The 25,683-nt window shown below is 45.8% G+C and overlaps 2 protein-coding genes and 1 pseudogene across 66 annotated transcripts in view; all 3 read right to left on the bottom strand.

Annotated features, from left to right (window-relative positions):
* Nucleotides 1–15,792, bottom strand: part of C2H2orf42 (chromosome 2 C2orf42 homolog) — a 45,164-nt gene extending 29,372 nt beyond the window's left edge. For 7 of the 34 annotated variants that reach the window (XM_002709816.6, XM_070068980.2, XM_070068977.2 and 4 more), the window contains exons 1-3: nt 15,607–15,717; nt 3,882–4,145; nt 829–1,663 (exon numbers count right to left, since the gene is read on the bottom strand). In XM_002709816.6, the coding sequence (XP_002709862.1) occupies nt 829–1,651 (823 nt within the window). In that variant the 5' untranslated portion in view covers nt 1,652–1,663; nt 3,882–4,145; nt 15,607–15,717. Of the gene's footprint in view, nt 1–828; nt 1,664–3,881; nt 4,146–5,262; nt 5,371–13,753; nt 13,896–15,606 lie in introns of those variants that run through there. The other 27 variants (XM_051842806.3, XM_070068982.2, XM_070068979.2 and 24 more) reach the window with 13 other exon arrangements.
* Nucleotides 8,191–9,353, bottom strand: LOC100338304 (acetyl-CoA acetyltransferase, cytosolic pseudogene; annotated as a pseudogene).
* Nucleotides 15,793–20,086: 4,294 nt separating the features above from the next.
* TIA1 (TIA1 cytotoxic granule associated RNA binding protein) overlaps nt 20,087–25,683 on the bottom strand; it is a 41,674-nt gene continuing 36,077 nt past the window's right edge. For 9 of the 32 annotated variants that reach the window (XR_011386536.2, XR_011386539.2, XM_008254288.5 and 6 more), the window contains 2 exons: nt 25,432–25,577; nt 20,087–23,209 (listed from right to left, as the gene is read on the bottom strand). Coding sequence is in view for 21 of the 32 variants with exons in the window: in XM_008254288.5 (XP_008252510.1) it covers nt 23,083–23,209; nt 25,432–25,577 (273 nt within the window). In the remaining 11 variants the exon portion in view is untranslated. Of the gene's footprint in view, nt 23,210–25,427; nt 25,578–25,683 lie in introns of those variants that run through there. The other 23 variants (XM_008254284.5, XM_008254287.5, XM_017340687.4 and 20 more) reach the window with 12 other exon arrangements.

Genomic DNA, 25,683 nt, shown 5'->3' with positions numbered 1-25,683 from the left:
AGTGAAAATAAAGTGTTAACAAGATAAAGGTTTGTCAATGACAACAAAAAAAACTTGATGAAGACACTTTTAAAAATCTTTTGAGGGCCGGCGCCGTGGCTCACTAGGCTAATCCTCTGCCTTGCGGCGCCGGCACACCGGGTTCTAGTCCCAGATGGGGCGCCAGATTCTGTTCCGGTTGCCCCTCTTCCAGGCCAGCTCTCTGCTGTGGCCCGGGAGTGCAGTGGAGGATGCCCCAAGTACTTGGGCCCTGCACCCCATGGGACACCAGGATGGGTACCTGGCTTCTGCCATCGGATCAGCGCGGTGCGCCGGCCGCGGCGGCCATTGGAGGGTGAACCAACAGCAAAGGAAGACCTTTCTCTCTGTCTCTCTCTCTCACTGTCCACTCTGCCTGTCCAAAAAAAAAAAAAAAAAAATCTTTTGAGCAAGGTATTAGTCTTCCTTATGTTCAAAGCAAAGAAGCCAGGATAAAAGGGATTTTTTTCTGGTTCTTTGTATTAAACAAAGAACCAAAAAATGTTCCACAGAGCATCTGTGGAGGAGAAAAAAAAAAAAAAAAATCAAAGTGAGGCCCACTTGGCTTAGGTTCATTGTCTCAACAAAAAAATATCAAGTCTCTTGATCCTTAATTTCAACCAGTTATCCAAGGAACCAAACAACCTTTCTGTAAGTGTGCTGACTGGGGTAATGCAAAGGACCGCTTTCCATCTGAATCATCTAGCAGCTGCTTCTGAAGGTGGCCAGGGCACTCTCCAAAGCATCAGTGGCAACCTTGCATTTGCCACTTGAGAAAAACAGAGTTATTGTGTCAATCACACCACCTACCGCTGGAGTCAAAATTTAGGAAGTCTGAGAATTCTTGAGCCAATGTCTCATCACTGGCAAAGGCACAGATGCAGGCAAAGAAATGAATGCATCTCTGAGCTGCCTCATCCTTGGGGGTGGTCGACTTGCTCGCTTTCAGAGTCTGGCAGGAGCAGAAGAAGCGCCGCTCAGGCAAGCTTTTGGTACCAATTTTCTGCACAAAAGACGTATGCAAATACCCCAAACTATGCTTCTGGCTTGCCTTGCACTTCACCACCAAGATGTTTTTAGTGATCCTTTGTACCAGGGGGCCCGTGGGTGCTGTGGCCAACTGCCAGATGGTCTGTTTGGTTTCCGGGGAGGCCTGCATCGCATTCAGAACCGAGCTCTTCAGGGTCAGAGGGGTGGCCTCTGCCTGGCAGTTCACAGCCAGCTTAATGTGCTGGCACTGGTTTTCCACAACACCCTGGGCGGCAGCCTTGAGGCATGAGGGGACATAACACCGGCCAGAGCTCAGCTGAGTGATGATGGTCCCATCCACCGTCTGGATCGTCGTCTCCGAAACACCGAGCTCCACAAAGCACCGGCAATCAGGGCCTCGGTCTCTCTGCCGCACAGAGTAGACTTGCAGATCGGAGCCTGTGATGATTTTGACAGCTTCAACACTAGGTTGCTTCCGGGCCCCATAGCGGAAAATGGTTCCACACGTCTTGTTCTTACAGCTCAGCCCCCGAGTTCCATTGTATGTGCCACATCGGGGACACTTTCTAATTCCCCTCAATGTGGCCTTCCCCAAGTCAGACAAGAAAGCTGGGACTTTAGTCCTCAGTGAGTTTGGCTCCATGTTTCACAGACCCTAGAAAAGGCAGTAAATACATCCGCATGAGTATACATTCACACACATACACACACACACACACACAGAAAATTAAAATCACCTACATTATTTAGTACAGAAAGTAAAATCTAAAGAAAGCTTCTACTGGGATGGGTGGTTGAGCTAGGAGCTAAAATGCTGCTTGCAACACCTGCATCCCATATTGGAGCCTCTGAGTTCAAGTCCAAGCTCCACATCTGAGGCCAGCTTCCTAGAATCTCTCTCCAATGGATGAGATCTCTCTTTTTCCATCTCTGTCTGTCTGCCTTTCATAAAAATCATAAATGAATAAACAAAAATTAAAAAGAAATGTATGGAGATATGGAAGGCAAAGTTTCTATCACTATTATTTGAGGTTTTAAATTAATTTTTTTTTTTGACAGGCAGAGTGGACAGTGAGAGAGAGAGACAGAGAGAAAGGTCTTCCTTTGCCGTTGGTTCACCCTCCAATGGCCGCCGCGGCCGGCGCGCTGCGGCCGGTGCACCGCGCTGATCCGATGGCAGGAGCCAGGAGCCAGGTGCTTTTCCTGGTCTCCCATGGGGTGCAGGGCCCAAGCACCTGGGCCATCCTCCACTGCACTCCCTGGCCACAGCAGAGAGCTGGCCTGGAAGAGGGGCAACCGGGACAGAATCCGACGCCCCATCTGGGACTAGAACCCGGTGTGCCGGCACCACTAGGCGGAGGATTAGCCTAGTGAGCCACGGCGCCGGCTAAATTAATGTTTTATGGTACAATTTGAAAATGGTAGATAACATCTTTATTATTATTTATTTGAAGGGCAGACAGAGTGAGAGAAACAAAGACAGTTATTCTATCTTCTGGTTCACTCTCCAAATGCTCACAATAACCATATAGAGCCAGGCTGAACCCAGGAGCCCAGAACTCAATCTCCCACGTGGGCGGCCAAAGTCCAAATCTTTGAGCCGTCACCGCTGCCTCTCAGTGTATGCATTAGCAGGGAGCTGGAATCAGAAGTGGAGCTGGGACTGAACCCGGGCACCCTTACACGGGATGTGGATGTTCTAAGCTGCTCACTGCACTAAATACTCACACGTCTCTATGCATTTTTTAAATGTTTGTTTTCATCTATTTGAAAGGCAGAGTGACAGAGCAAAAGAGAGAATAATGAAGAAAGCTATCTTCCGTCTGCTGGTTTACTCCCCAAATGCCCCAACAGCTAGGGCCATCTTCATCTGCTGCCTCTCAGGAAACATTAACAGGAAGCTGAATCAGAACCAGAGATGCCACTCTTGAGCCAGCACTCGAACTTAGGATGCAGGCATCCCCAAGTGCGGCTTAACCTCCATGCAGCTTAACCCACAATGCCCACTCCTCTGTACAGGTTTTTTTTAAAGATATATTTTATTTACTTGAGAGGCAGAGATACAAAAGAGTAGAGGGGGTGGGGGTAGGGGAGAGGTATTCCATCCACTGGTTCATTCCCCAAATGGTCAAAAAGGCTGGAGTTGGTCCAGACTGAAGCCAGGAGCAAGGAGCTTCATCTGGGTCTCCCATGTGGGTGCAGGCACCCAAGGACTTGAGCCATCTTCCAATGCTTTCCCAGGAGCATCAGCAGGGGAACTGGATTGGAAGTGGAGCAGCTTGGAATCGAATGGGATGCCAGCTTTGCAGGCAGTGGCTTAACCCCTTGTACCAAAACACTAGCCCCTCTATACAATATTTAAAAAAAAAAAAAAGATTTATGTATTTTATTTGAAAGGCAGAGTTCCAGAGAGGCAGAGACAGAGAGTATTCCATCCACTGATTGACTCCTGAGATGGCTGCAATGGCTTCACTGATCCAAAGCCAGAAGCCAGGAGCTTCCTCTGGGTCTCCCACGTGGGTGCAGGGGCCCAAGGACTTGGGACATCCTCTACTGCCTTCCCAGGCCATTGCAGAGACCTGGATCGGAAGTGGAGCAGCTGGGATACAAACTGGCACCCAAATGGGATGCCGGCACTGCAGGTGGCGGCTTTACTGGCTATGCCACAGCACCAGCCCCCCTCTCTATACAGTTTTTAAAGTCCCACTGTAACCACCAAAACATTTTTCCAGGTTTGACCCTATATAACAACTGAAGTTAAGTTCACCTAATTTTTACATGCAGAGATGTTTAACTTTAGCAAAGACTAGAGAACAGGAAAGATTATTTTTTTTCCCTTTCATCATTCCCCGTAAAACCCAGTCCAGTCCTACCTGTGCCAGCTGCCAGGGCATCTGGAAAACCTGCATTCATAGGACCTACAGGTGTTTCATTAGTTTGTGATGATCAGACGGGACAGGCAAAGGCACAATCACCTGCAGAGTAAATGACACTGCATAACCCAAAGTCTTCTGAAGTTTGAACTCTATGGTGTAACAATGCAGACATTCTGCCACCTCCTTCCTGACCAGCCAATGGCAAAGCTCCTGCCCAGTATTCCACAGATTCCCACTGCCCTACATGGAAATCTTGGCCGTCTACAAGGAAACAAGAAAAACCATTAAAGTCATACAAAGATAGGATGATTCATGCCTCTTAGAAATCAGATATAAGAATCTAAATCTTTCACAATTATTTGAGGAATACTTGACAAATTCTTATGGTAATGGTTAAGTGTTTTATAGTTAAAACCACAAAAAGGTAAAGCAATGTTAATGTCATCACTGGGTTGTCAAGAACACCTAGAGTCATTGGCATTATTGTTGGTCAAATATTTACCCTTCCTAATTGTAACATATCATACCTTTAGAATGCTTTATGCTTTTCCAAGTGCTTTCACATGATTTCATTTGAATGTCAGAGCATTAGTATTTCATTCAAGCCAAACAATGGCTGTACAGTTGAAAATAAAGGAGGTAAGTCTGAGGTTGCCCAGCAGTCAGAAAATGCAGTTTCTACCAACCCACAGACTCTAAGAAGGGGGTGAATCTCTACTTGTGACTTACACCCAATATTTTATGAAAGATTCCAAACATACAGAAAACGAATCCTCACTAGATTTTACGATATTTGCTTTGTTACATATCTATCCATCCCACCTTCCATCAATCCCTCTTAATACAATGCATTTCAAAGTAAGTTGCAGGCATCAATTCAGCATGCACATTACTAATTAAAGTCATGTTTTCAATGATTTTTAAAGATTTATTTTATTTATTTGAAAGACAGAGTTACAGAGAGAGGTAGAGACAGAGAAAGAGAGGTCTTCCATCCGCTGGTTCACTCCCCAGGTGGCTGCAGCGACCGGAGCTGCACTGATCTGAAGCCAGGAGCCTGGAGCTTCTTCCAGGTCTCCCACACGGGTGCAGGGGCCCAAGGACTTAGGCCATCTTCTACTGCTTTCCCAGGCCATAGCAGAGAGCTGGATCAGAAGAGGAGCAGCCGGGACTAGATCCGGCGCCTATATGGGATGCCGGTGCTTCAGGCCAGGGCTTTAACACCGCTGCGCCACAGCACCAGCCCCAATATTTTCAATGATTTTTTTTTACGAAAGGCAATCTGCTTGTGATCTTTTTTGTTTTTAACGTTTATATATTTGAAAGGCAGAGGTACAAAAACAGAGTTCTTCCATCTATGGGTTCACAACCCAGTTACCTGTAATAGCTGGAGCTGGGCCAGGTCAAAGGAGCCCGGAACTCAATCTGGATCTCCCAGATGGTGGCAGGAATCTGTTGCTTCCCACAATTGTACATTAGCAGGAAGCTGGAATTAGAAGCAGAGCTGGGACTCGAACCCAGCCATTTCAATATGGGATACGGGCATACTAAGTTGCACCTTAACTACTGCCCCAAAGGCCCACCCTGCTTGTGTCTTTTAAATAGGCTGCTAGCATTGCTTACCCCCACCCCGACCCTTATCCCAAAGGATGGCCTTCATAAAATATTTTCCCTCCATATCTTCTGTAGTCTACTGATTGACAAATTGGAAAGCACAAATAAGAAGTTCAAAATATCCGTCTTTCACTGGTGCTACGACCTAATCCCCAACAGCAGTATTTGGTGAGTATCCACTTAACAAAGCTTTGTGAAGTAAGAACTATAGCAGTTGTCCACCTCGGCACTACTGACATTCAGGGCTGGACTACTCTTTGTGGTGAGGGTTATCCTACATGCTTTAGGATGTTTAGCAACATCCTTACTTTCTACCCACTAGATGCCAGCCAGTACTCTTACCCCCACATGTAAAAAAGACAAAAGTGGGGCTGACCCTGTGGGGCAGCGGGTTAAACCACCATCTGTAGTGCCCCCATCCCATATGGGCGCTAGTTCGAGTTCTGGCTGCTCCATTTCCAATCCAGCTCTCTGCTAATGGCCTGGGAAAGCAGTGGAAGATGGCCCAAGTGCTTGGGCCCCTGCACCCATGTGGGAGACCAGATGAACCTCCTGGCTTTGTCCTGGCCCAGTCTTAGCCGCTGCAGACATTTGGGGATTGAACCAGTGGATAGAAGATCTCTGTCTCCCCGCCGCCCGCCCCCCCCTCCCCGCCTCTGTACTCTGACTTTCAAATAAATAAATCTCTAACAACAACAAAAAGACAAAAGTGTCTCCAGATAATGCCAAATGTCTTCTGGAGGCAAAACCACCCCAGTTAAAACCCACTATGCTAGAGGCATAGCCTGTTCATATAGCATTTTCTTCTCAGCTCAGTGACCTTGTTTTGTAAGGATTCTCACTCAGCCAGACGTTCTTAGAATGGTGTTCCAAAGTCAGAACAGGGAGGATTTAGTGTGCTCTTTATCACTAGTTATCTCCATGATCAAAACCCTAACCCTCTGAGCTGCAGGACCTTTTTCCACTCACAAAAAGCCACATGCAGTGTTTCTTACATCGTATATATGTGTGTGTGTGTGTATATGTGTGTATAAATATGTATATACACACATACATATACATATATATAAACTTAGCAAAAAACTAACTTCTAAAATTATGTTGCTGATTATTTAAAATATTAAAGTGGAAAAAATATTTCTGCTCATTAAGGAAGGAATTGGTTTATCAGTTGATCATGGTGATCTATGGCAGGACAGGCATTTGGCTCAACAGTTAAGAAGCTGGTCAGTATGCCTGCATCCCATACTGGAGTATTCGGATTCACTCCAGGCTCTGGCTCCTGACTCCAGCTCTCTGTTAAGTCAGACCCTAAGTGATGGCTTAAGTGATTGGGTTCCTGCCACTCACATGGAAAACCTGACTTCAGCCTCACTGGATAAGGCATGCACTTGGGACGTAGACCGGCTGGTAACAGCTCTTTATCTTTCAGCTCTCAAAAAAAAAATTTTTTTTTTAAAAATTTATTTTATTCATTTGAAAGACAGAGTTACAGAGAGAGGTAGAGACAGAGAGAGAGGTCTTCCATCTGCTAGTTCACTCCCCAGATGGCCGCAATGGCTGGAGCTGCACCAATCCAAAGCCAGGAGCCAGGAGCTTCTTCCTGGTCTCCCACACAGGTGCAGGGATCCAAAGACTTGGGCCATCTTCTGTTATTCCAGGCCATAGCAGAGAGCTGGATCGGAAGAGGCGCAGCTGGGAATAGAACCAGTGCCAGTACGGGATGCTGGCGCTTTAGGGCTTTAACCCGCTGCGCTATAGCACTGCCCCACCCCCCCCATAAATAATTTTTAAAAGGACTTTATTTTTATGTATTTGACAGGCAGAGTGACAGAGAGATCTTCCTGAATGGCTGCAATAGCCAATGCTGGGCCAGGCCAAAGCCCAGGAGCACTCTGGTTTCTCATGTGGGTAGTAGGGGCCCAAGGCCATCCTCTACTGCTTTTTTAAAATTGATTTGATTTCTCCTTTATTTATAACAATATTAGATGGAATTGTCTTATACCTCAGATTACATATTAAAAAACAACGAGTTGTTAACTTGAGTTCTTATGAAGTAGAAAACGGTATCTATCCTCACTTTGGTCTTATTAGTTTACAAAGAAATGAGGCTCAAGTATAGTGGAGGCCTGATTAATTCTTTTTTTTTTTTATTATTATTATTATTTTTTTTTTTGACAGGCAGAGTGGATAGTGAGAGAGAGAGAGAGACAGAGAGAAAGGTCTTCCTTTTGCCGTTGGTTCACGGCGCACCGTGCTGATCCGATGGCAGGAGCCAGGTACTTATCCTGGTCTCCCATGGGGTGCAGGGCCCAAGTACTTGGGCCATCCTCCACTGCACTCCCTGGCCACAGCAGAGAGCTGGCCTGGAAGAGGGGCAATCGGGACAGAATCCGGCGCCCCGACTGGGACTAGAACCCAGTGTGCCGGCGCCACAAGGCAGAGGATTAGCCTAGTGAGCCATGGCGCTGGCCTTTTTTTTTTTTTTTTTTTTTTTTTTGACAGGCAGAGTGGACAGTGAGAGAGAGAGACAGAGAAAAAGGTCTTCCTTTTGCCGTTGGTTCACCCTCCAATGGCTGCCGCGGCCGGCGCGCTGTGGCCGGTGCACTGTGCTGATCCGATGGCAGGAGCCCTGGTTTCCCATGGGGTGCAGGGCCCAAGCACTTGGGCCATCCTCCACTGCACTCCCTGGCCACAGCAGAGAGCTGGCCTGGAAGAGGGGCAACCAGGACAGAATCTGGCGCCACGACCGGGACTAGAACCCGGTGTGCCGGCGCCTCAAGGCAGAGGATTAGCCTAGTGAGCCGCAGCGCCGGCTTGATTAATTCTTAAGACCTCACCCTCTCTGAACACACATTGCTATTCCCACTCCATTCCTGACACACTGGGCCACAATGCCATGAGGTCCACTGGTTCTCTCCAATGTCTGTAACTGGATAACCAGAATGTGACAACCAGGTGCTCCAGGAGGATGACATGGTCTCTGGAGGCCATGACCCTCCTTGAAAGCTGACCTTCTCTGGGTTGAAGCCAAGTCCTTTAGCTATTGCAGCAGACATAGTTGCAAGGGCTTCATGGATCTCAAACATGTCAACATCCTCCAGTGACCAGCCTGCTTTTGTAACAGCTGTTTTATTGCTGGAATTGGTCCTGTTCCCACAATGGAAAGCTCCACAACTGTGTGTGACCAGGAAACTATCCGTACTAGACGTCTAAGCCCACAGTCGCCAGCTTCTGACTTCACAAGAACCCCGGCGGCAGCACCATCATTATTCCTGCAGCATTGGCTGGCGTGACTGATCCGTTCCGTTTATAAGAAAGGCCCTAGTTTGGACAGGGCCTCTGTGTTGCTCCTGTGGTGAGGAAACTCATCCGTTTTAACTTCAATAAGTCCTTTTCTCGAAGACACAACAATTGGTAAAATCTGTCCAAATGGCCGGCTTTCTGTGCTCTCTCTGTCCCGTTCTGGGACTGCAACCTTGTCCTGATTTCTTGCCATTGTTTGGCTACATTTTCAGCTGTAATCCCATGTGATAGTTGTTAAAAGCATTGGTGAGGCTGGCACATGGTATGCGTCTTACCAACCTGGACTCCTGTGCCCAAAGGAAGCAAGTGAGGAGCCTTGCTCACACTATCCACACCTCTGGTAACCGCAATGCTGGAGTCTCCTACCCCTACTGGCTGGGCTGCAAGGCATCAGTTTTTAGGTCTGACCCACAGACCATTTGGCAGTTCCAGGCTAGGACAGAGTAGGGAATTCTTGCACCCACAATAGGCTGTGGGTTCTGCCCACATCCTGCTGCCCAAACATGTCCAACTATGACCTCAGGAGCCACAGTGGCCCTCTTCAAGACTGCTTTGATGAGAACTGAGCCCAGGTCCTAAACAGGAACAGCAGACACAGCACTATTTAGGAGCCTATCATGGTCTATACCACCAAGATGATGATCATGGGGTCCCAGCCTGCACTCACCCTACCACAACTACCTCTCCTGCCGCTGTAGCCCTTCCCTGGGGGCTTGGAAGCTGCCCATCCACTGCTTTCCCAGGAGCATTAGCTGGAGCTAGATCAGAAACTGAACAGCTGGGACTCGAACCAGCACTCCAATGGGATGCTGGGGTCTCAAGCAACAGCTTAATCCACTGTGCCACAAATCAGTCGCATAAATACATATTTAAAAAGAAAACTCTTCAGGAGCCGATGTTGTGGCGCAGCAGGTTAACGCCCTGGCCTGAAGCGCCGGCATCCCATACGGGCGCAGGTTCGTATCCCAGCTGCTCCACTTCCAATCCAGTTCTCTGCTGTGGCCTGGGAAAGCAGTAGAAGACGGCCCAAGTCCTTGGGCCCCTGCACCCACGTGGGAGACCCGGAAGAAGCTCCTGGCTCCTGGTCAGCCCAGCTCTGGCCGTTGCAGCCAATTGGGGAGTGAACCATCGGATGGAAGACCTCTTTCTCTCTCTTTCTCTCTCTCTCTCTCTCTCCCTCTCTGCCTCTCCTCTCTCTGTGTAACTCTGACTTTCGAATAGATAAATAAATCTTAAAAAAAAAGAAAGAAAACTCTTCAAAAAAGAAACACTATAGCTTTAGCATCAGCATGAGAATCCTACTCTTTCATCTTTGCTCACGACCACTTTTTGTATTATGTCCTGTAGGGGGTAATTTGTTGGTAACTTTCAAAATTATAACTGCATTTTTTGATAAAAACTTTCAATTTTGATTAATTTTAGATTTATAGAAAAGTTACAAAGATAGTACAGAGAACGCCTGTATACTTTTCCCCAAATGTTAACATCTCATGGGATATTTGTCATAAATAAGGTTTTCCTAGTGGTATGCCATAAACTCTATTGCAGGCTTTATTTGGAGTTACCAGTTTTTTCCACTAATAACCTTTCTTTAAAAGAGTAAACTTTTGGGGCAGACATTTGGCCTAGCTGTTCAAATGCCCATGACCCACACTGGAATGCCCAGGCTTCAGTTCCAGCTCTGGCTTCCGCCTCCTGCTTCTCACTAACATGAATCCTGGGAGGAAGTGCAGACAGCTCAAGTGGTTCAGTTCCTGCCACCCACACGGGAGACCTGGATTAGGTTCCTAGTTCCTAAATCCTGGCTCCACCTTTGGCCCAGCCCTAGCCATCCCTAGTGTCTAGTGTCTGGTCAATGGACTAATGGATGAGAGCTCTCTCTCTCTCTCTCTCTCTCTCTCCTTCTTGGATTAATTATTTTTAAAAAGAATAAGCTTTGGGGCTGGCACTGTGGTGTAGTGGGCTAAGCTGCTGCCTGCAGCACCAGCATCCCATATGGGTGCTGGTTTGTGCCCCAGCTACTCCTCTTCTGATTCAGATCTCTGCTAATGGCCTGGGAAAGCAGCGGAAGATAGCCCAAGTCCTTGGGCCCCAGCACCCATGTGGGAGACCCAGAAGAAGCTCCTGGCTCCAGCCATTGCAGCCATTTGGGGAATGAACCAGCAGATGGAAGACTTTTCTCTCTGTCTCTCCCTCTCTGTCTGTAACTCCGCCTCTTTCAAATGAAGAAGAAGGAAAGGAAGGAGAAGGAGAAGAAAAGAGTAAGCTTTTTATTTTAGAATAATTCTAGATTTTCATAGAAGCTGCAGATAGAACAGAGTCCCCAGCCTCTCTTTACTTAGTTTCCCCTGATGTTAACATCCTATTTTATCACAGGACATTTGTCAAAAATAGGAACCCAACACTAGCATATTATCATTAACAAAATTTCTGATTTTGCCCTTTTTTCTGTTCCAAGATCCAATTTAAGATACCAGATAACATTATTTATTTAGAGACTTAAAAGTATTAGAATCAAGGACTTCCAGCCAGAGCAGCGTGGAGGGAGGCTTCCAAAAGAGCAAAACCCAAAGGGACTGGTGGTAGTCGGCTTTTTAAGCATAAATTTGAAGGAAAAAAAAACCAAAACTTGACAATCAGATTGGCATTCAGTTACCAGGCGGGGACAAAAACCATCAAAAGGCCTCATTTACAATCCTCCTTCCTTCTGGCCAGCTACGGGTGGGACAGGTAACTGTTTTCACAATAAGCTGTGAGCTCAGGAGAGTTCCTTGCTATTCTCAGCCACAGAACAAGTAATCATCCTGTCTCTTTGATCTCATTCCCTTGGTGAGTTTCTGGTTTTTCCGTTTTTCATAATCTTGGCAATAATGAACAATATTGAAGAGTCATTTATATGATAAAATGTCCTAAATTTGGACTTCAGTGATATTTCCTCTGTATATTCCTTTTGACCCAGCAATTTCACTAATATGAATTTATCTTATATGTAGATTCCCACATGTGTGAAACACAAAGTTAATCATGGAAGCATTTTCCTAACAGCAAAACACTAGAAATTACATAAGATCCCTCAAGAAGGAATTAGTTAAATGACTTATGGTATATCTATATGACATAATACTTTTTTTTTTTTTTTCTGACAGGCAGAGTTAGACAGTGATAGAGAGAGACAGAGAGAAAGGTCTTCCTTCCGTTGGTTCACCCCCAAAATGGCCGCTACGGACAGTGTGACAGTGCGCTGCACCGATCGCAGCTGCACTGATCCGAAGCCAGGAGCCAGGTGCTTCCTCCTGGTCTCCCATGTGGGTGCAGGGGCCCAAGCACTTGGGCCATCCTCTACTGCCTTTCCAGGCTACAGCAGAGAGCTGGACTGGAAGAGAAGCAACTGGGACAGAACCCGGTGCCCCAACCAGGACTAGAACCCGAGGTGCTGGCGCCGCAGGCGGAGGATTAGCTTAGTAAGCCACGGCGCCGGCCGTGACATAATACTTTCTAAAAATAAAATGCTTTCACAGCTGGGGCTGGTTTTGCAGAGGAGCAGGTTAAACTGCCACCTGAGGCACCAGCATCCCATATGAGTGCTGGTTCGAGTCCTGGCTGCTATACTTCCCATCTAGCTCCCTGCTCACGTGCCTGGGAAACCAGCGGAAGACAGCCTGAGTGCCTGGATCCCTGCCACCCACGCTGGAGGTCTGGATGGAGTTCCAGGATCCTGGCTTTGGCCTGGCCCAGCACTGGCTATTGTGGTCATTTGGGGAGTGAACCAGTGGATGGAAGAACACTCTCTCTCTCTCTCTGCCTTTCAAAAAATAAATACATCTTTAAAAGAGGGTGGGAGGGGGATGGCATGTGGCACAGCAGATCAAGCCACTGCTGCAATGCTAGCATTCCATTTGGGTGCCAATTCAAGTCCCAGCTGCTCCACTTCCGATCCAGCTTCTTGTTAATTCACCTGGGAAAGCAGTGAAGATGGCCCAAGGGCTTGGGTCCCTGCATCCATGTGAGAAACTCAGATGAACGTCCTGGCTCCTGGCTTTGTTCTGGCCCAGCCCTGGACACTGCAGCCATCTGGGGTCCTGACTGCTCTGCTTGCCATCCATCTGCTTGCTCATGTGACAGGGAAACAGCCGATGATGGATCAAGTACTCAGGCGTGTGCCACTCATGTGGGAGATGGGATGGAGCTCCTGGTTTCTGGCTTCAGCCTGGCCCAGCCGTGGCTACAGCAGCTTTTGGAGAGTGAACTAGTGGATGGAAGATCTCACTCTTTTCCTCTCTCTGTCACTTTGCCTTTCAAGTAAATAAATAAATCTTTTTAAAAGAGTGTGAATTTTTTGTGATTTGAATAATATTCAACAAAGATTTTTTTAAAAGTCAAGGATGGCCCAAGTTTTTTATTATTTTATTATTTTTAAATTTATTTGAAAGGCAGAGTTACAGAGGGAGACAGAGAGAGAGATTCTGCCCATTCGTTAGTTCACTCCCCAGACGGCTGCAATGGCTGGGTTGTGCCATGCCGAAGGCAGGAGCCCAGGAGCCTGGAGCTTCTTATGGGGTCTCCCACATGGGTGCAGGTGCCGAGCACTTGGGCCACGTTCTGCTGCTTTCCGAGGAACATTAGCAGGGAGCTGAATTGGAAGTAGAGCAGCCAGGACTTAAACCGGGAGCACTGCTGTGTGGCAGGCGGAGGCCTAACCCAATATGCCACAATGCCCGTCCCTAAAGACGTTATTTTTAAAAAGAGCAAAAAAAACCTCTGAAATCCAAATGCCAAAGGGCTTATTTCCCGAAATAAAAGTCTCCAGAAATCAACAGAAAAAAAAAAACACCACAAATCTTTCAGAAAAATGGATAAATGACCTGAAGAGAGAGTTATTTAACCTTACAATAAGCAAGAAGCAAATTAAAACAAGATACCACTTTGGCAAGTAACAAACTGAAACTTACAAGTGCAGGAAGAGGCACTCCATATTGTCGCTGGTACCCTCTCTGAAGGAATGTAAATAAATGTAAATAAAGCACATCCTTTGTCCTGCCCATCTCAGTTCTCAGAGTTCCTGAGTTACAGCTTCCCACGTGCTCCTGGTACCTACAGGGACACTGACTTTAAAAGATGTCCAGCCAGCGCTGTGGCCCAGCAGGCTGATGCTCTGGCCTGAAGCGCCGGCATCCCATATGGGTGCCGGTTTGAGACCTGGCTGCTCTTCTTCCGATCTAGCTCTCTGCTGAGGCCTGGGAAAGCAGTAGAATATGGCCTAAGTCATTGGGCCCCTGCACCCGCGAGGGAGACCCGGAGGAAGCTCCTGGCTCCTGGCTTCTGGTCAGTGCAGCTCCGGCCATCGGATGGAAGACCTCTCTCTCTCTCTCTGCCTTTCCTCTCTCTGTGTAACTCTTTCAAATAAATAAAATAAATCTTTAAAAAAAATGGTCTACACAATTAATTAAAAACAAAACAAAACAAAAAGCTGTTCATAGGGGCCAGAGCTATGGCATGGCAGGTAAAGCCGCCACCTACAGCAAAGGCATCTCATATGGGGGACGGTTCCAGTCCCAGCTGCTCAGCTTCTGATCCAGCTCTCTGTGATGGCTTGGGAAAAGCAGTGGAACATGGCCCAAGTGCTTGGGCCCCTGCACCCACGCAGGAGATCTGGAAGAAGCTCCTGACTCCTTGCTCTGCATCTGTCCAGCTCCTGTCAGATGGTGAACCAGTGGATGGAAGACCTCTCTCAAAAGAGTTATCCATAAATGCACAAGAAGAGAAACTGCCTAACAACTCATCAGGAGAGAACTGACTACACAAGTTATACCGTCACCACACAACAGATTATAAAGTTGTAAAAAACAGGTCTATCTGTGGATTGCTAGGGAACGAGTGTCAAGAAATACTGTGCAACTGGAGCAGACGTAGTACTCTGTGTAAACATGCTATTCTCGGTGTTAAAGAGAAAGAGAGCGCGAGCGGGCGGGACGCACACACGGAATGCGGCGGGCGAGAGGCTTGGGCACCGCTGCGTCGTTCTATTTGAACTTGATGGACCAGCATCCCTTGTTAGGGGGCGACAGTGAAGGCAGACAGAAACAATGCCACTCGGAAAGAACTCTCCTACTGGAAACCTGAGCGAGAGGGCGCAGAGCGCCTGGTGGTGGCCGAGCTGACCCAGGACGGCTCCCTGCGGCGGTGGCTTTTCATCCAGCCCGTTTGACGGGGGACCGTTATCGTTCCGGGGAGGCTGACTAATGCTGGCGAGGCGCACCCGGGCGAGGAGAGCCGACCACCACGAATACACCACGGCACTCCGTGCTAAGTAAGCCCTTCCTACGCAGTTCCTCGTGAATCACTCACGCCACCCTGGGAAGAAGACACTGTTTTACCCACTTAGGGAGGGGGTGAAACCTGCTCAGATTCGACAAAAGTGTCAGAGCCAGCAGGTGTCTAACTTCGAGTTTGGAATCTGCTGGATTCCCTGTCGACACACAAGAAGCAGGGGCACACTAACTCTGCGCCGCCTCGGAGGAGCGGAGAAAGGCCGCCGAACCCCCGAGGCAGGCGTCGAGCGCGTCAGGCCACCGCGACGCGCACCGCCCGCAAGGCTTCCGGGACCCACTCGCCGGGAGACACAGCGGGACCTGCTTCCCGGCATCCTCCCCGAGCGGCCGTTCACTTCCGGTCTTCCGTAGGCCCAAGAAGAAGCATCACCCTGCCTGCACCCTGCTCCTTAGAAACGCTCTCCTCCGGGATTCCCAGATCTACACCCCTGTCCCGCCGCCGCCCCAGTTCTCTCTCATCGCGGCCCCCTTACCTGCCCTGCGCCCCCCCGCGGGCCCCGGGGCCCCTCGCTGATGACCGCCCTCACCTCTTCTCTCTTCGCCTGCCGCGGCCTTTTACAAACACGGCCAAAGTGTTCTCTGTAACGACAGTCGTTATTGGTCAGAGCCTCCCACGCGCGGCAAGTGCCCGCCCACCTTGGCTCGCGTTGTCTGATGGGAGTTGTAGTTTCTTCTTGCAGACGGCGGAGAATTGCAAGAGGGTGGAGGGTAGAACCTACGCTCACCTGGAAAAGCCATCGCTCAGGGACTTCCCTGTTGCTGGACAGTTTCTGGCCGAACCTGCCTGTGTGGAAGGCACCAGCACAGCCCCAGTAGTGTAACTAGTAATGGATGGGAAAATCGCCCGGATTTTCTACAGTAGCAGATGTCAGCCTTCCCCTGCTGCCTCCCAGGACGCTTTAGCGACAGCTGGATTGGAAGCAGAGGCACAGGGATTTGAACTGAGCACTCTGATATGTGATGTTGGCATCCTAAGTGAGGTGGTCTAAACTGCTGTCACAATGCCCACCCCAGTGCTTTAACATATTACTTAAATGTTATCCCTGTAATGATTAGAAATTGGCTTCCTGGATATAGTAGTTCTGGTCCTTGGAATCAAACAAAATAAATCTAAATGATCGTTATTCATGACTGCAGACAGCTCGCGAACACAGTGTGTTTCCAGGGGAGTCCTGTGTGTTCTGCAAATGCCAGTAATGAGATTTTCTATACCCTGGCCATTGGCTAGCTTCTCACAAGTAGTGGTACTGTGAGCAGGTTGCTTCCCCATTGAGAAGACTTTATCTTCCCAAGGCTACAGAGAAGTGATCCCTTCCAGGAGTAAGATTGTTTCTTAAACAGTAGGAAGGGGGAGAGAGGACCACAGTTTTTCCAGAAGACTTTTCAGTCTTACTTCCTCTTCAATTATAAGTTTTAAAAGTGCTCATCAGTATGTCCAGGACCATCTGATTGGATTCTGACAATAATGTGTGTTTTCCATGCCTGGTTTATGATCATATGGGTGCCAACTGATGGTTCAAAGCAGTCTCTCTCTCAACTGGGAGCGCTGTTATTGTTGCCTAGGGAATGGAGGCCATGGATGTTGTTAAAGATCCTGCAACGCCAGATGGCGCTGTAGCTCAGCGGGCAAAACCGCCACCTGCAGCATCAGCATCCCGTAGGGACACCAGTTCGAGTTCCGGCTGCTCCAATTCTGATACAGCTCTCTGCTTTGGCCTGGGAAAGCAGTGGAAGATGGCCCAAGACCTTGGACTCCTGCACCAGCGTGGGAGACCTGGAAGAAGCTCCTGGCTCCTGGCTTTGGATCAGCGCAGCCCCAGCCGTTAAGGCCATTTGGGGAGTGAACCAGCGGATGAAGATCTCTGTAACTCTGCCTTTCAAATAACTTTTTAAAAAAAATCTAAAAGAAGCTGTCCTGAGCAACCCCGTTTCTCAGTTTTCTGGCATCTTCTCTCGGATTCCCAATGCGGTTGCTGCTGTAGCGCCCTCCCTGCGACACGGTGAGGCTGAGCAAAGCAGCCAAGCAGAGGCTGCAGCCTCTCTTCAAGGGGCAAGATTGATTCCCTGTGGCATTTACCTGGGTTTTCAGAGGGATTCAGGTCCTGCAGTGCCTGCAGCAACTGTTCTGAGCCTACTTTGGGGATAAAGGACTATTTGTTCATCTGGACTTGAAAGCAGTCATGGGAGAAGGCCAATGGGGCACGCGTGTGGTCTGGCTGGGACAAGACACGGACATCATTCAGCCACCAGATGCATGGCCCAGGGCTCTGCTCAGATGCACTGGTGACAGCATGGAACTGCTACTGATACATCTATGATAGGTTGATCAAAATAAATATTTTTTAAAGAATTTATTTATTGCCTTGAGAGGCAGAGTGAGAGAGAGAGAGAGAGAGAGAGAGAGAATCAACCTTCCATCCACTGGTTCAGTCCCCAAAAGGTCGCAACGATTGGAATTGAGCCAATCAATCCAAAGCCAGATGTGGGGAGCTTCTTCCAGGTCTCCCACGCTGGTGCAGGGGCCCCAGCATTGGGCCATCTTCTACTCCTTTCCCAGGCCATAGCAGAGAGCTGGACTGGAAGAGGAACAGACAGGACTGAACCAGCGCCAATATGGATGCCGGTGCCACAGGCAGTCATAGTCTACTATGCCACAGCGCTGGCATATAAAAAAACTAGCGATTTCTTTCTCATAAGCCAGACACCCAGGGTCCTTCCATTTCAAAGAAGGACCTCTGAAGAAATGCTTCCAGGAGCACAGAAGCTCCTTGTGAGCCCTCTCTTCTAAATGGAATTCGCAGAATTGTAAACATTCTAAAGTCACGTTCTGACACAGTATGCCTTCTCTTCACACCATCTGAACTTGAGCGAAGTCACTAATTCACAGTGAGCATCCCTGGCATCAAGATATAATGGTGGGATTATTTGCCCGCGCCGCGGGTCACTAGGCTAATCCTCTGCCTTGCGGCACCGGCACACCGGGTTCTAGTCCCGGTCCAGGCGCCGGATTCTGTCCCGGTTGCCCCTCTTCCAGGCCAGCTCTCTGCTGTGGCCAGGGAGTGCAGTGGAGGATGGCCCAAGTGCTTAGGCCCTGCACCCCATGGGAGACCAGGAGAAGCACCTGGCTCCTGCCTTCAGATCAGCACGGTGCGCCGGCCGCAGTGGCCATTGGAGGGTGAACCAACGGCAAAGGAAGACCTTTCTCTCTGTCTCTCTCTCTCACTGTTCACTCTGCCTGTCAAAAATTAAAAAAAAAAAAAAAAAAATCTAATGGTGGGGCCAGCATTGTGTTATGATGCCAGAATTCTGTATTGGAATTGAGCCCTGGCTAATCTACTTCCAATCCAGCTCCCTGTTAATGTACCTTGGAAGGAAGTGGAAGATGGTCCAAGAGCTTGGGCCCCTGCCACCTGTGTGGGAGACCTGGATGGAGTTCCTGGGTCCCAGCTTTGGCTGGCCCAGACTTGGCTGTTGTGGCCATTTGGGGAATGAAACAGCAGTTGGAAGATCTCTGTCTCTGTAACATTCAAAGAATAAAAAATTTAAAAATTCCTTTGTCAGTCAGGTGAAAATCACACTGTGATTGTGGCCATTTGGGGAGTGAACCAGGAAACAGAAGATCAATCTCTTTCTTTCTGCCTTTCAAATAAGTAAATAAATATTAAAACACAAGCTTCAAAAACCAATCAACAAGCTTAAAAAAACAGTAGATCCAAAACACTTAAGTATTCCTTTTCATTAATACAGCTCTAGAAAATTAACCTACATATAAAACTTAGAAAGCAGAATTTGGCAATGAGGCCACTGTGAAGATTTTAGTTAAAAAAAAAAAAAAAAACATAAATAAGAAGCTTTTTACCACTGATAAATTCTGTAAGAGTAGGGATTAATTTTTATTCATATCAGTAACTACTGTCTAGAATACTGGAACTGTCTAGAATGTCTGGAACTGTTAAAGACATAGTTGTAGGCCAGTGCTGTAGCATTGCTGGTGAAGCTGCCATTTGCAGGGCCAGCATCCCATATGGGCACTGGTTTGAGTCCTGGCTGCTCAACTTCCGATCCAGTTCCCTGCTAATGCACTGGGAAAGTAGCAGAGGATGGCCCAAGTGTTTGGGCCCCTGCACCCACATGGGAGACCTGGAAGAAGCTCCTGGCTCCTGGCTTCAGACTGGCCCAGCCAGCAGTTGCAGCCATTTGGGGAGTGAACCGTGGATGGAAGACCTCTCTCTCTGTCTCTCCCTCTCTGTCTGTAACTCTGCCTCTCAAATAAATAAATAAATTTTTTTTTAAAGCAGTTCAGTTTGTTTCACGGGCGGGGGCCTCAAATGTCAGTGCCTATATCCTTTTTCTCCCAGGAGTTGCTTAGTTTTTTCATCCAAAGATCTTCCCACAACCTGTCTGGTGGCTATTACTCTGGCAACTGGTATTCTAGAGCTGAACAAAGGTAAGGAGCTAGGGATCTCATGTATCCAGAATTCAAAAGTGTGCTCAATCTTTGTTTTCTATATGGCATAACCTAGTAAAAAAGTTTACTCCCCTTCCCCTTGTAAAGTCGAATCATTATCAGAATACTAGCCTCCAACTTTAAAGGCCATAGTGTATTAGTATGTCAATCTCGAGAAAAATCTCATTTCTGAAGCCAGTGAGTGCTACAGAAAACTGAATAAAGCAGAAATCTGTAATACGGATACTCAAGGTATGCTACTGCTGACACTTGCAGGTATCATGGTTGGTTCATTCCTTACCATATATCCATTATGAATCAGTCTCCAAAGGAAGATATCCTATTCAACTGAGACACACTCATTTTATTAAGGCTCTTAAATTAAAATCCATGGTTTTGGAGGTATGTTCTTCAAATTCTAAACATAACAGTCAAAATGCAGAGATTGGAATAAAAGGTAATAATCCCCTACAAAGAAACTGTTTTTGGAAATCATGACTCTCTCATTAAAAAGGTTTGTTGTTTTATTTCTTATAAACACATTTTGCTTTTCTAGTTCAACTGTGCTCTCAGGAGCACCCTACAGCCCTTCTTATATCTAACTTGCACTGTAGGTGCAAACTCGTCCTTACCAACTGCCTTTTCCAATGGAACAGAACTCTTAACACACAAATAAAAGGAACATGGACAAAACAGACTATATATCTCATTTTGAACAAGAAAAATGAGACCATGGGTTCAAAACTGGAAAAATCTGCAGAATGCCAATTCTTTGTAGTATTAAACAGTAAACCAAGGCAAACCACAGTTTCTGGAATAAGAAGAAAAAAATTAACAAATATCTGAGTGAATATAACAATATAACTAGACAAAAAATTCTTACACACAATAATCACCGCAAGAAGATCCCACAGGTTATAGAAAACATAAAGGAACTTTAATATCCAAACAGGGTAAAGAATACTGGATTAATAACCCATTAAGTGGGAATTACTTCAAGTTCTTTACAGTACCAGAAAGTAAAATCTGAACGCGTATTGCAGAGAATGAAACTCTGATTCTCTTACCTGATTATTAACACCAGTATGACTTTCAGACTGAAAAATCTTTTAACACTAAGATTTCCACCAGTCAGCAGTGTGAGTTTGTTCAGTAGTAACCTTTTCATCATGACTACTACTACTTTCTTCTCAAAGAGCAGTCAATATACATGTTAAGATTTGTGCAATCTGAAAATACACCGGCTAATAAAAACTGTTACTACTTGAGACAGTCCAAATGAAGAAAAAGCTACACTTTTGTTCTGATTAGTTATTTCAACCCAAATAATTTACCCTGCAGTCCATGAGATGTACAGGAAATAACTGTGTTTTTTTTTCTTTTTAAAGAGAAAAACAGTAAGGGTCCTAAAATGGAAACATGAACTAGAAGCATTTAAAAGACAGCTTCCTGATTTTTCTGAGTATTTAATTTCAGCTTCTTTTGGCTGCATGCCCTGATGTGTAGAAGTTAACAAGGAAATACTATCTCCAAGTACGTAAAAAATGTACTCATCTTCCATAAAACAACTGTGTAATGTATCAATACTTAAAAATACACAGTGACTTAATGAAACATCAGCACAACTGCATAGAATTGAGCTCCAGAGAACTACAGACTAGGAGCTGCCTCCCCGGGCTCTGGTTTATAGGTGTTGGCTTAGAGACCAGTGTAATCAGGTGCTCCCCCCTGCAAGATTCAGGCCCGGAAATGGAAAATTCCACAGGCCTTTTCTCTTCCTAAATCAAATGCTGGGAGCTCTCTGAAAGTCTTCAAAGCCACCAAATATTCAAATATGGACCCCCAGACCCTTCCTCTCTGTGAGTCAAGGAAGGAGGCTTGTGACCTTCACTGAAAACCAAACCAAACCAAACCAAATCTCCCACAACTCTTCTAACAAACTCTGAAATGTACTAGAAATTTCAAAACTAGAACAACGCCATCAGAGGTTAAACCTCTTAATGCTTGAAGCAGCCAAAAAAAAAAAAATTAACCCCAGACACAGCACAAAATTAGGAACTCCAGAAAAACAGGTACCAAAATCATCAAAATAATGATTGCACTGAGGATTCTCTTCTTTGAAGGCTGTTTAAGGAGGTAGGATTTTAAGGTTTGTGTTGTGTGTGTGTGTGTGTGTGTGTGTATGTGTGTTTTAAAATCTTTTGGCCTCTGAACACCTAAAAAAATGCTTTGCCTGGCTGGTCCTCCAGGCTAATTTTAGAGTTCACAGTGAACCCCAAGCCTGACCTCAGGATATTCTAGGGTTTCACAGCTATCATTTGTACATATTAAGTTGATTTACTCTTTTTCAGTAAATCTAACTAGAAAATGGCAAATTAACATATTTCATTTACATAGAATTTTGTGTCTCAAAATTCTTGAAAAACAAGAGCAGATGACTTTGCATTCAAAGACTACCAAAGTATGTATTTGATATTCACATGCAAACAGCTGAAAACCTTATAAATCTCATGTCAGCTCTGCATGATGCCTTTAAGAAGGAAACGACATACAAAGTTTGCTAACTGTGCAAAATATAAACTTGCTAAAACATTTTACATAATAAAATAATACATGTAAATGTTGAAGTTGACACATGAAATTAACATGGCGCGAGAACTTATCACATTTCAGAGATTTTTCTTTAGTAACAAGTTTTTGTTTTTATAGTTCCGGGTACACAGCAAAGTTTATCACAGAAGATAAAAATCCTTTTAAACAAATCCAACAGGGAATTCTTGAGGCACCTTCTCATATAAAACACAAGATGAATGCAACTGTCAATCCATCTGAGAAAAGTATTCAATCGAAGTGAACATCATTTTTTTCTGTCTCAGTATATTTTACAGAACTTTAATAAGGCAAGACAAATTTGTGAAAAAAATGTAAATACAAAAATGATGTAAACTAATAATTTATATTTAAAAACCCCAAGGAGATAACAGTGGAAACGGGATAGCTCAAACAATACTTTTTTTTTTAACCTAAAACAGAATTGTGCACAAGCTGAAGATTACAAAGAACTTCTAGACTTTGCACAGTTTTGGTTTTTCTTTCTTTCTTTTTTTTTTACATCTTTATATTACATGTTTTAAATCATATCAGGAATGCAAACTAGAACTGCACACTACTTTAGCGGAGAAAAGTTCAACATTGTGCAATTTTCTGCCTCTTAATTTTTCAAAAGTGGCAGCAATCCCTGCAATTGTATTTGAAACAAGGATCTGAGAAACTTTATCAAAAAAGGTCATGAAGGCAAAAATTGGCAGACATCCAGCATCTTGTTTCTTTTTTAAAACAATGTGGATGATAAGTAATTTCATGATTAAAAAATGAATCTTTTAAATAAATACACTGTATCTGACATTTGCACTGACTGATTTGATAAATCTTTAAGTAAACAACGGCTTTACTACGCTCCCTGTAGCCTCAAGCCACTGGCTTTAGCTTCTGGAGTCCGTTTTCACTGGGTTTCATACCCGGCCACTCGGTAGCCCGCAGGCTGGCTGGGTAACATGCTGCCGTTCTGGCCAGGAGGCGGCTGCACGCCGTAGTTTGGTCCCATCCACGGTGCGGAAGACTGCGTCTGGCTGGGGGAGAATGTGAAGGGAAGAAGCAGAGGGGAAGGGCAATGCACTGATTAAAACCATGTAATGCAATAACAAATGCACTGGGAAAGGGGACACATACTTTAAAAAAAAAATACCAACGTAACAGTAATGCCATGTTACACAAACCAAGGGTAAAAGTGGAAGTTTCTCCTTGTAAAAGCAAGTATCCTCATAGTCCAGTGTAGGCAGTTTCATTTTGTTAGAAATTACAGCTAAAAAAAATATACCCTTGGGGCCAGCGCTGTGGTGGAGCTGGTAAAGTCACCACCTGTGATGCCAGCACCCACTATGGGTGGCTCAAGACCTGCCTGCTCCACTTCTGATTCAGCTCACTGCTAAATGCATCTAGGAAAGCAGTGGAAGATGGCCCAAGTACTTGCGCCTCTACACCAGAGTGGGAAACCTGGAAGAATCTCCTGGCTCCTGGCTTCAGAATGGCCCAGTTCCGGCCATTGCAGCCATTTGGAGAGTGAACCAGCAGATGGAATCTCTTCCTCTCTCTCCGTAACTCTGCCTTTCAAATAAATCAATCTTAAAACTAAAACTAAAACTTAAAAAAAAAAAAATCCAAAGCCTTAAAAAAAAAAGATACTCTTAACATATATTTACTCTGGGGCCGGCGCTGTGGTGTAGCAGGTAAAGCCACTGCCTGCAGTGCTGGCATCCCATATGGGCACTGCTTCGAGTACTGGCTGCTCCACTTCTGATCCAGCTCTCTGCTATGGCCTGGGAAAGCAGTAGAAGATGGCCCAGGTCCTTGAACCCCTGCAGCTGTGTGGGAGACCCAGAAGAAGCTCCTGGCTCCTGGCTTCAGGTTGGTGCAGCTCCAGCCGTTGTGGCCAACTGGGGAGTGAACCAACAGATGGAAGACCTCTCTCTCTGCCTTTCCTTCTCTGTGTAACTCTGACTTTCAAATAAATAAATAAATCTTTAAAAAATAAATTATAACAACAACAACAACAAAAACCACACATATATTTATTCCCTTTGAATTCAGAAACACCTATCTCTCATCTCTACCTGGGTTGTATGTACATTCACCCAGCTACTACCCGAAAGAAATTTGATCATCTGGCACAGAGCTAACTTTTATTTTACTCAAAGAAATTAGTATACGTAAGCTCATATATTTTCTCAACATTACAAACACAAGATTGTTTTTAAAACTGAAAAGTATTTTTATTTTCAGTTTCCTCCATCAGAAATTTAAACAAACAAAAAAAAAGAGGCATAAAATCTAAAAAAAAAAAAAAAAAGAGCTGGCACTGTGGCACAGCGAGTAAAGCTGCCACCAATGATACCAGCATCAAATATGGGCACTGGTTCAAGTTCTGGCTGCTCCACTTCTGATCCAGCTCCCTGCTAATGTACCTAGGAAAGCAGTAGAAGATGGCCCAAGTGCTTGTGGGGGCCTGGAAGAAGCTCTTGGCTCCTGGCTTTGGCCTGGCCCAGCTTGGGCCACTGGGGTCATTTGGGGAATGAACCAGAGGATGGAAGATCTCCCTCTGTAACTCTTTCAAATAAAATAAATTAACAATGAGGTTCAGCACAGTGGTGTAGTGGGTAAAGCTACTGCCTGCAGTGCCGGCATCCCATACTGGCGCTTGTTTGAGTCCCAGCTGCTCCACTTCTGATCCAGCTCTCTGTTGTGGCCTGGGAAAGCAGTAGAAGAGGGCCTAACTGCTTGGGACCCTGCATCCATGTGGGAGACCTGGAGGAAGCTCCTGGTTCCTGGCTTCGAATGGGCCCAGCTCTGGCTACTGAGTCCATTTAGGGAGTAGACCAGCAGATGGAAGATATCTCTCTCTCTCTTTCTCTGCTTCTACCTCTGTAACTCTGCCTTTCAAACAGACAAATATTTTTTAAGAAATCAGAAATGGTATAATGCCAGGAATATAAGGAATCTTGATATGTTAATAATATACAAATAAATCCTTCTGCAAAGAAAAAATGAAGCATAATAAAACTAGCATTAATAGAAGCACCTAAGCATGGCTAAGTCACCATTAGTCACACAAAAAGCTTAACAATTACTAAACTGCTTTTCTTATAAAAAAATTAGCTTATCCATTATCTAAATTTATGACTGGTCAATTCAAGACAACATATTTCTAGGCAAATTTTTAGAGAAATATTTAAAACTATAAAATTTCCTTTGACGTCTTCAAAGGTTAGTAAAAGAAAAGATCAAACGTGCTTACTTAAACCCCTGCTGGTTCCAGGCCTGGCCGTACATTCCATATGCAGGTACTTGCCAGCCGTTAGGCATGTACTGGCCAATCTGTTGTGCATTTCCATACCACTGGCCCCACTGGCCATAAGCTTGTGGATATCCAATTTGATTCTGCTATTAAGTAAAATTACAATAGATCATTTAGTATTAATTTAAGTTATCTGTATTTACAATCAGTCCTAATACATCACTAATACTTAGCCAAAACACATAGGGCACA

This window comes from Oryctolagus cuniculus, chromosome 2 (genome assembly GCF_051225735.1).
Source record: "Oryctolagus cuniculus isolate XC-2025 breed Fujian yellow rabbit chromosome 2, ASM5122573v1, whole genome shotgun sequence".
Classification (NCBI taxonomy): Eukaryota; Metazoa; Chordata; class Mammalia; order Lagomorpha; family Leporidae; genus Oryctolagus; species Oryctolagus cuniculus.
The sequence above is the reverse complement of the archived record's forward strand: the minus strand, read 5'-3'. Positions and strand labels throughout refer to the sequence as shown.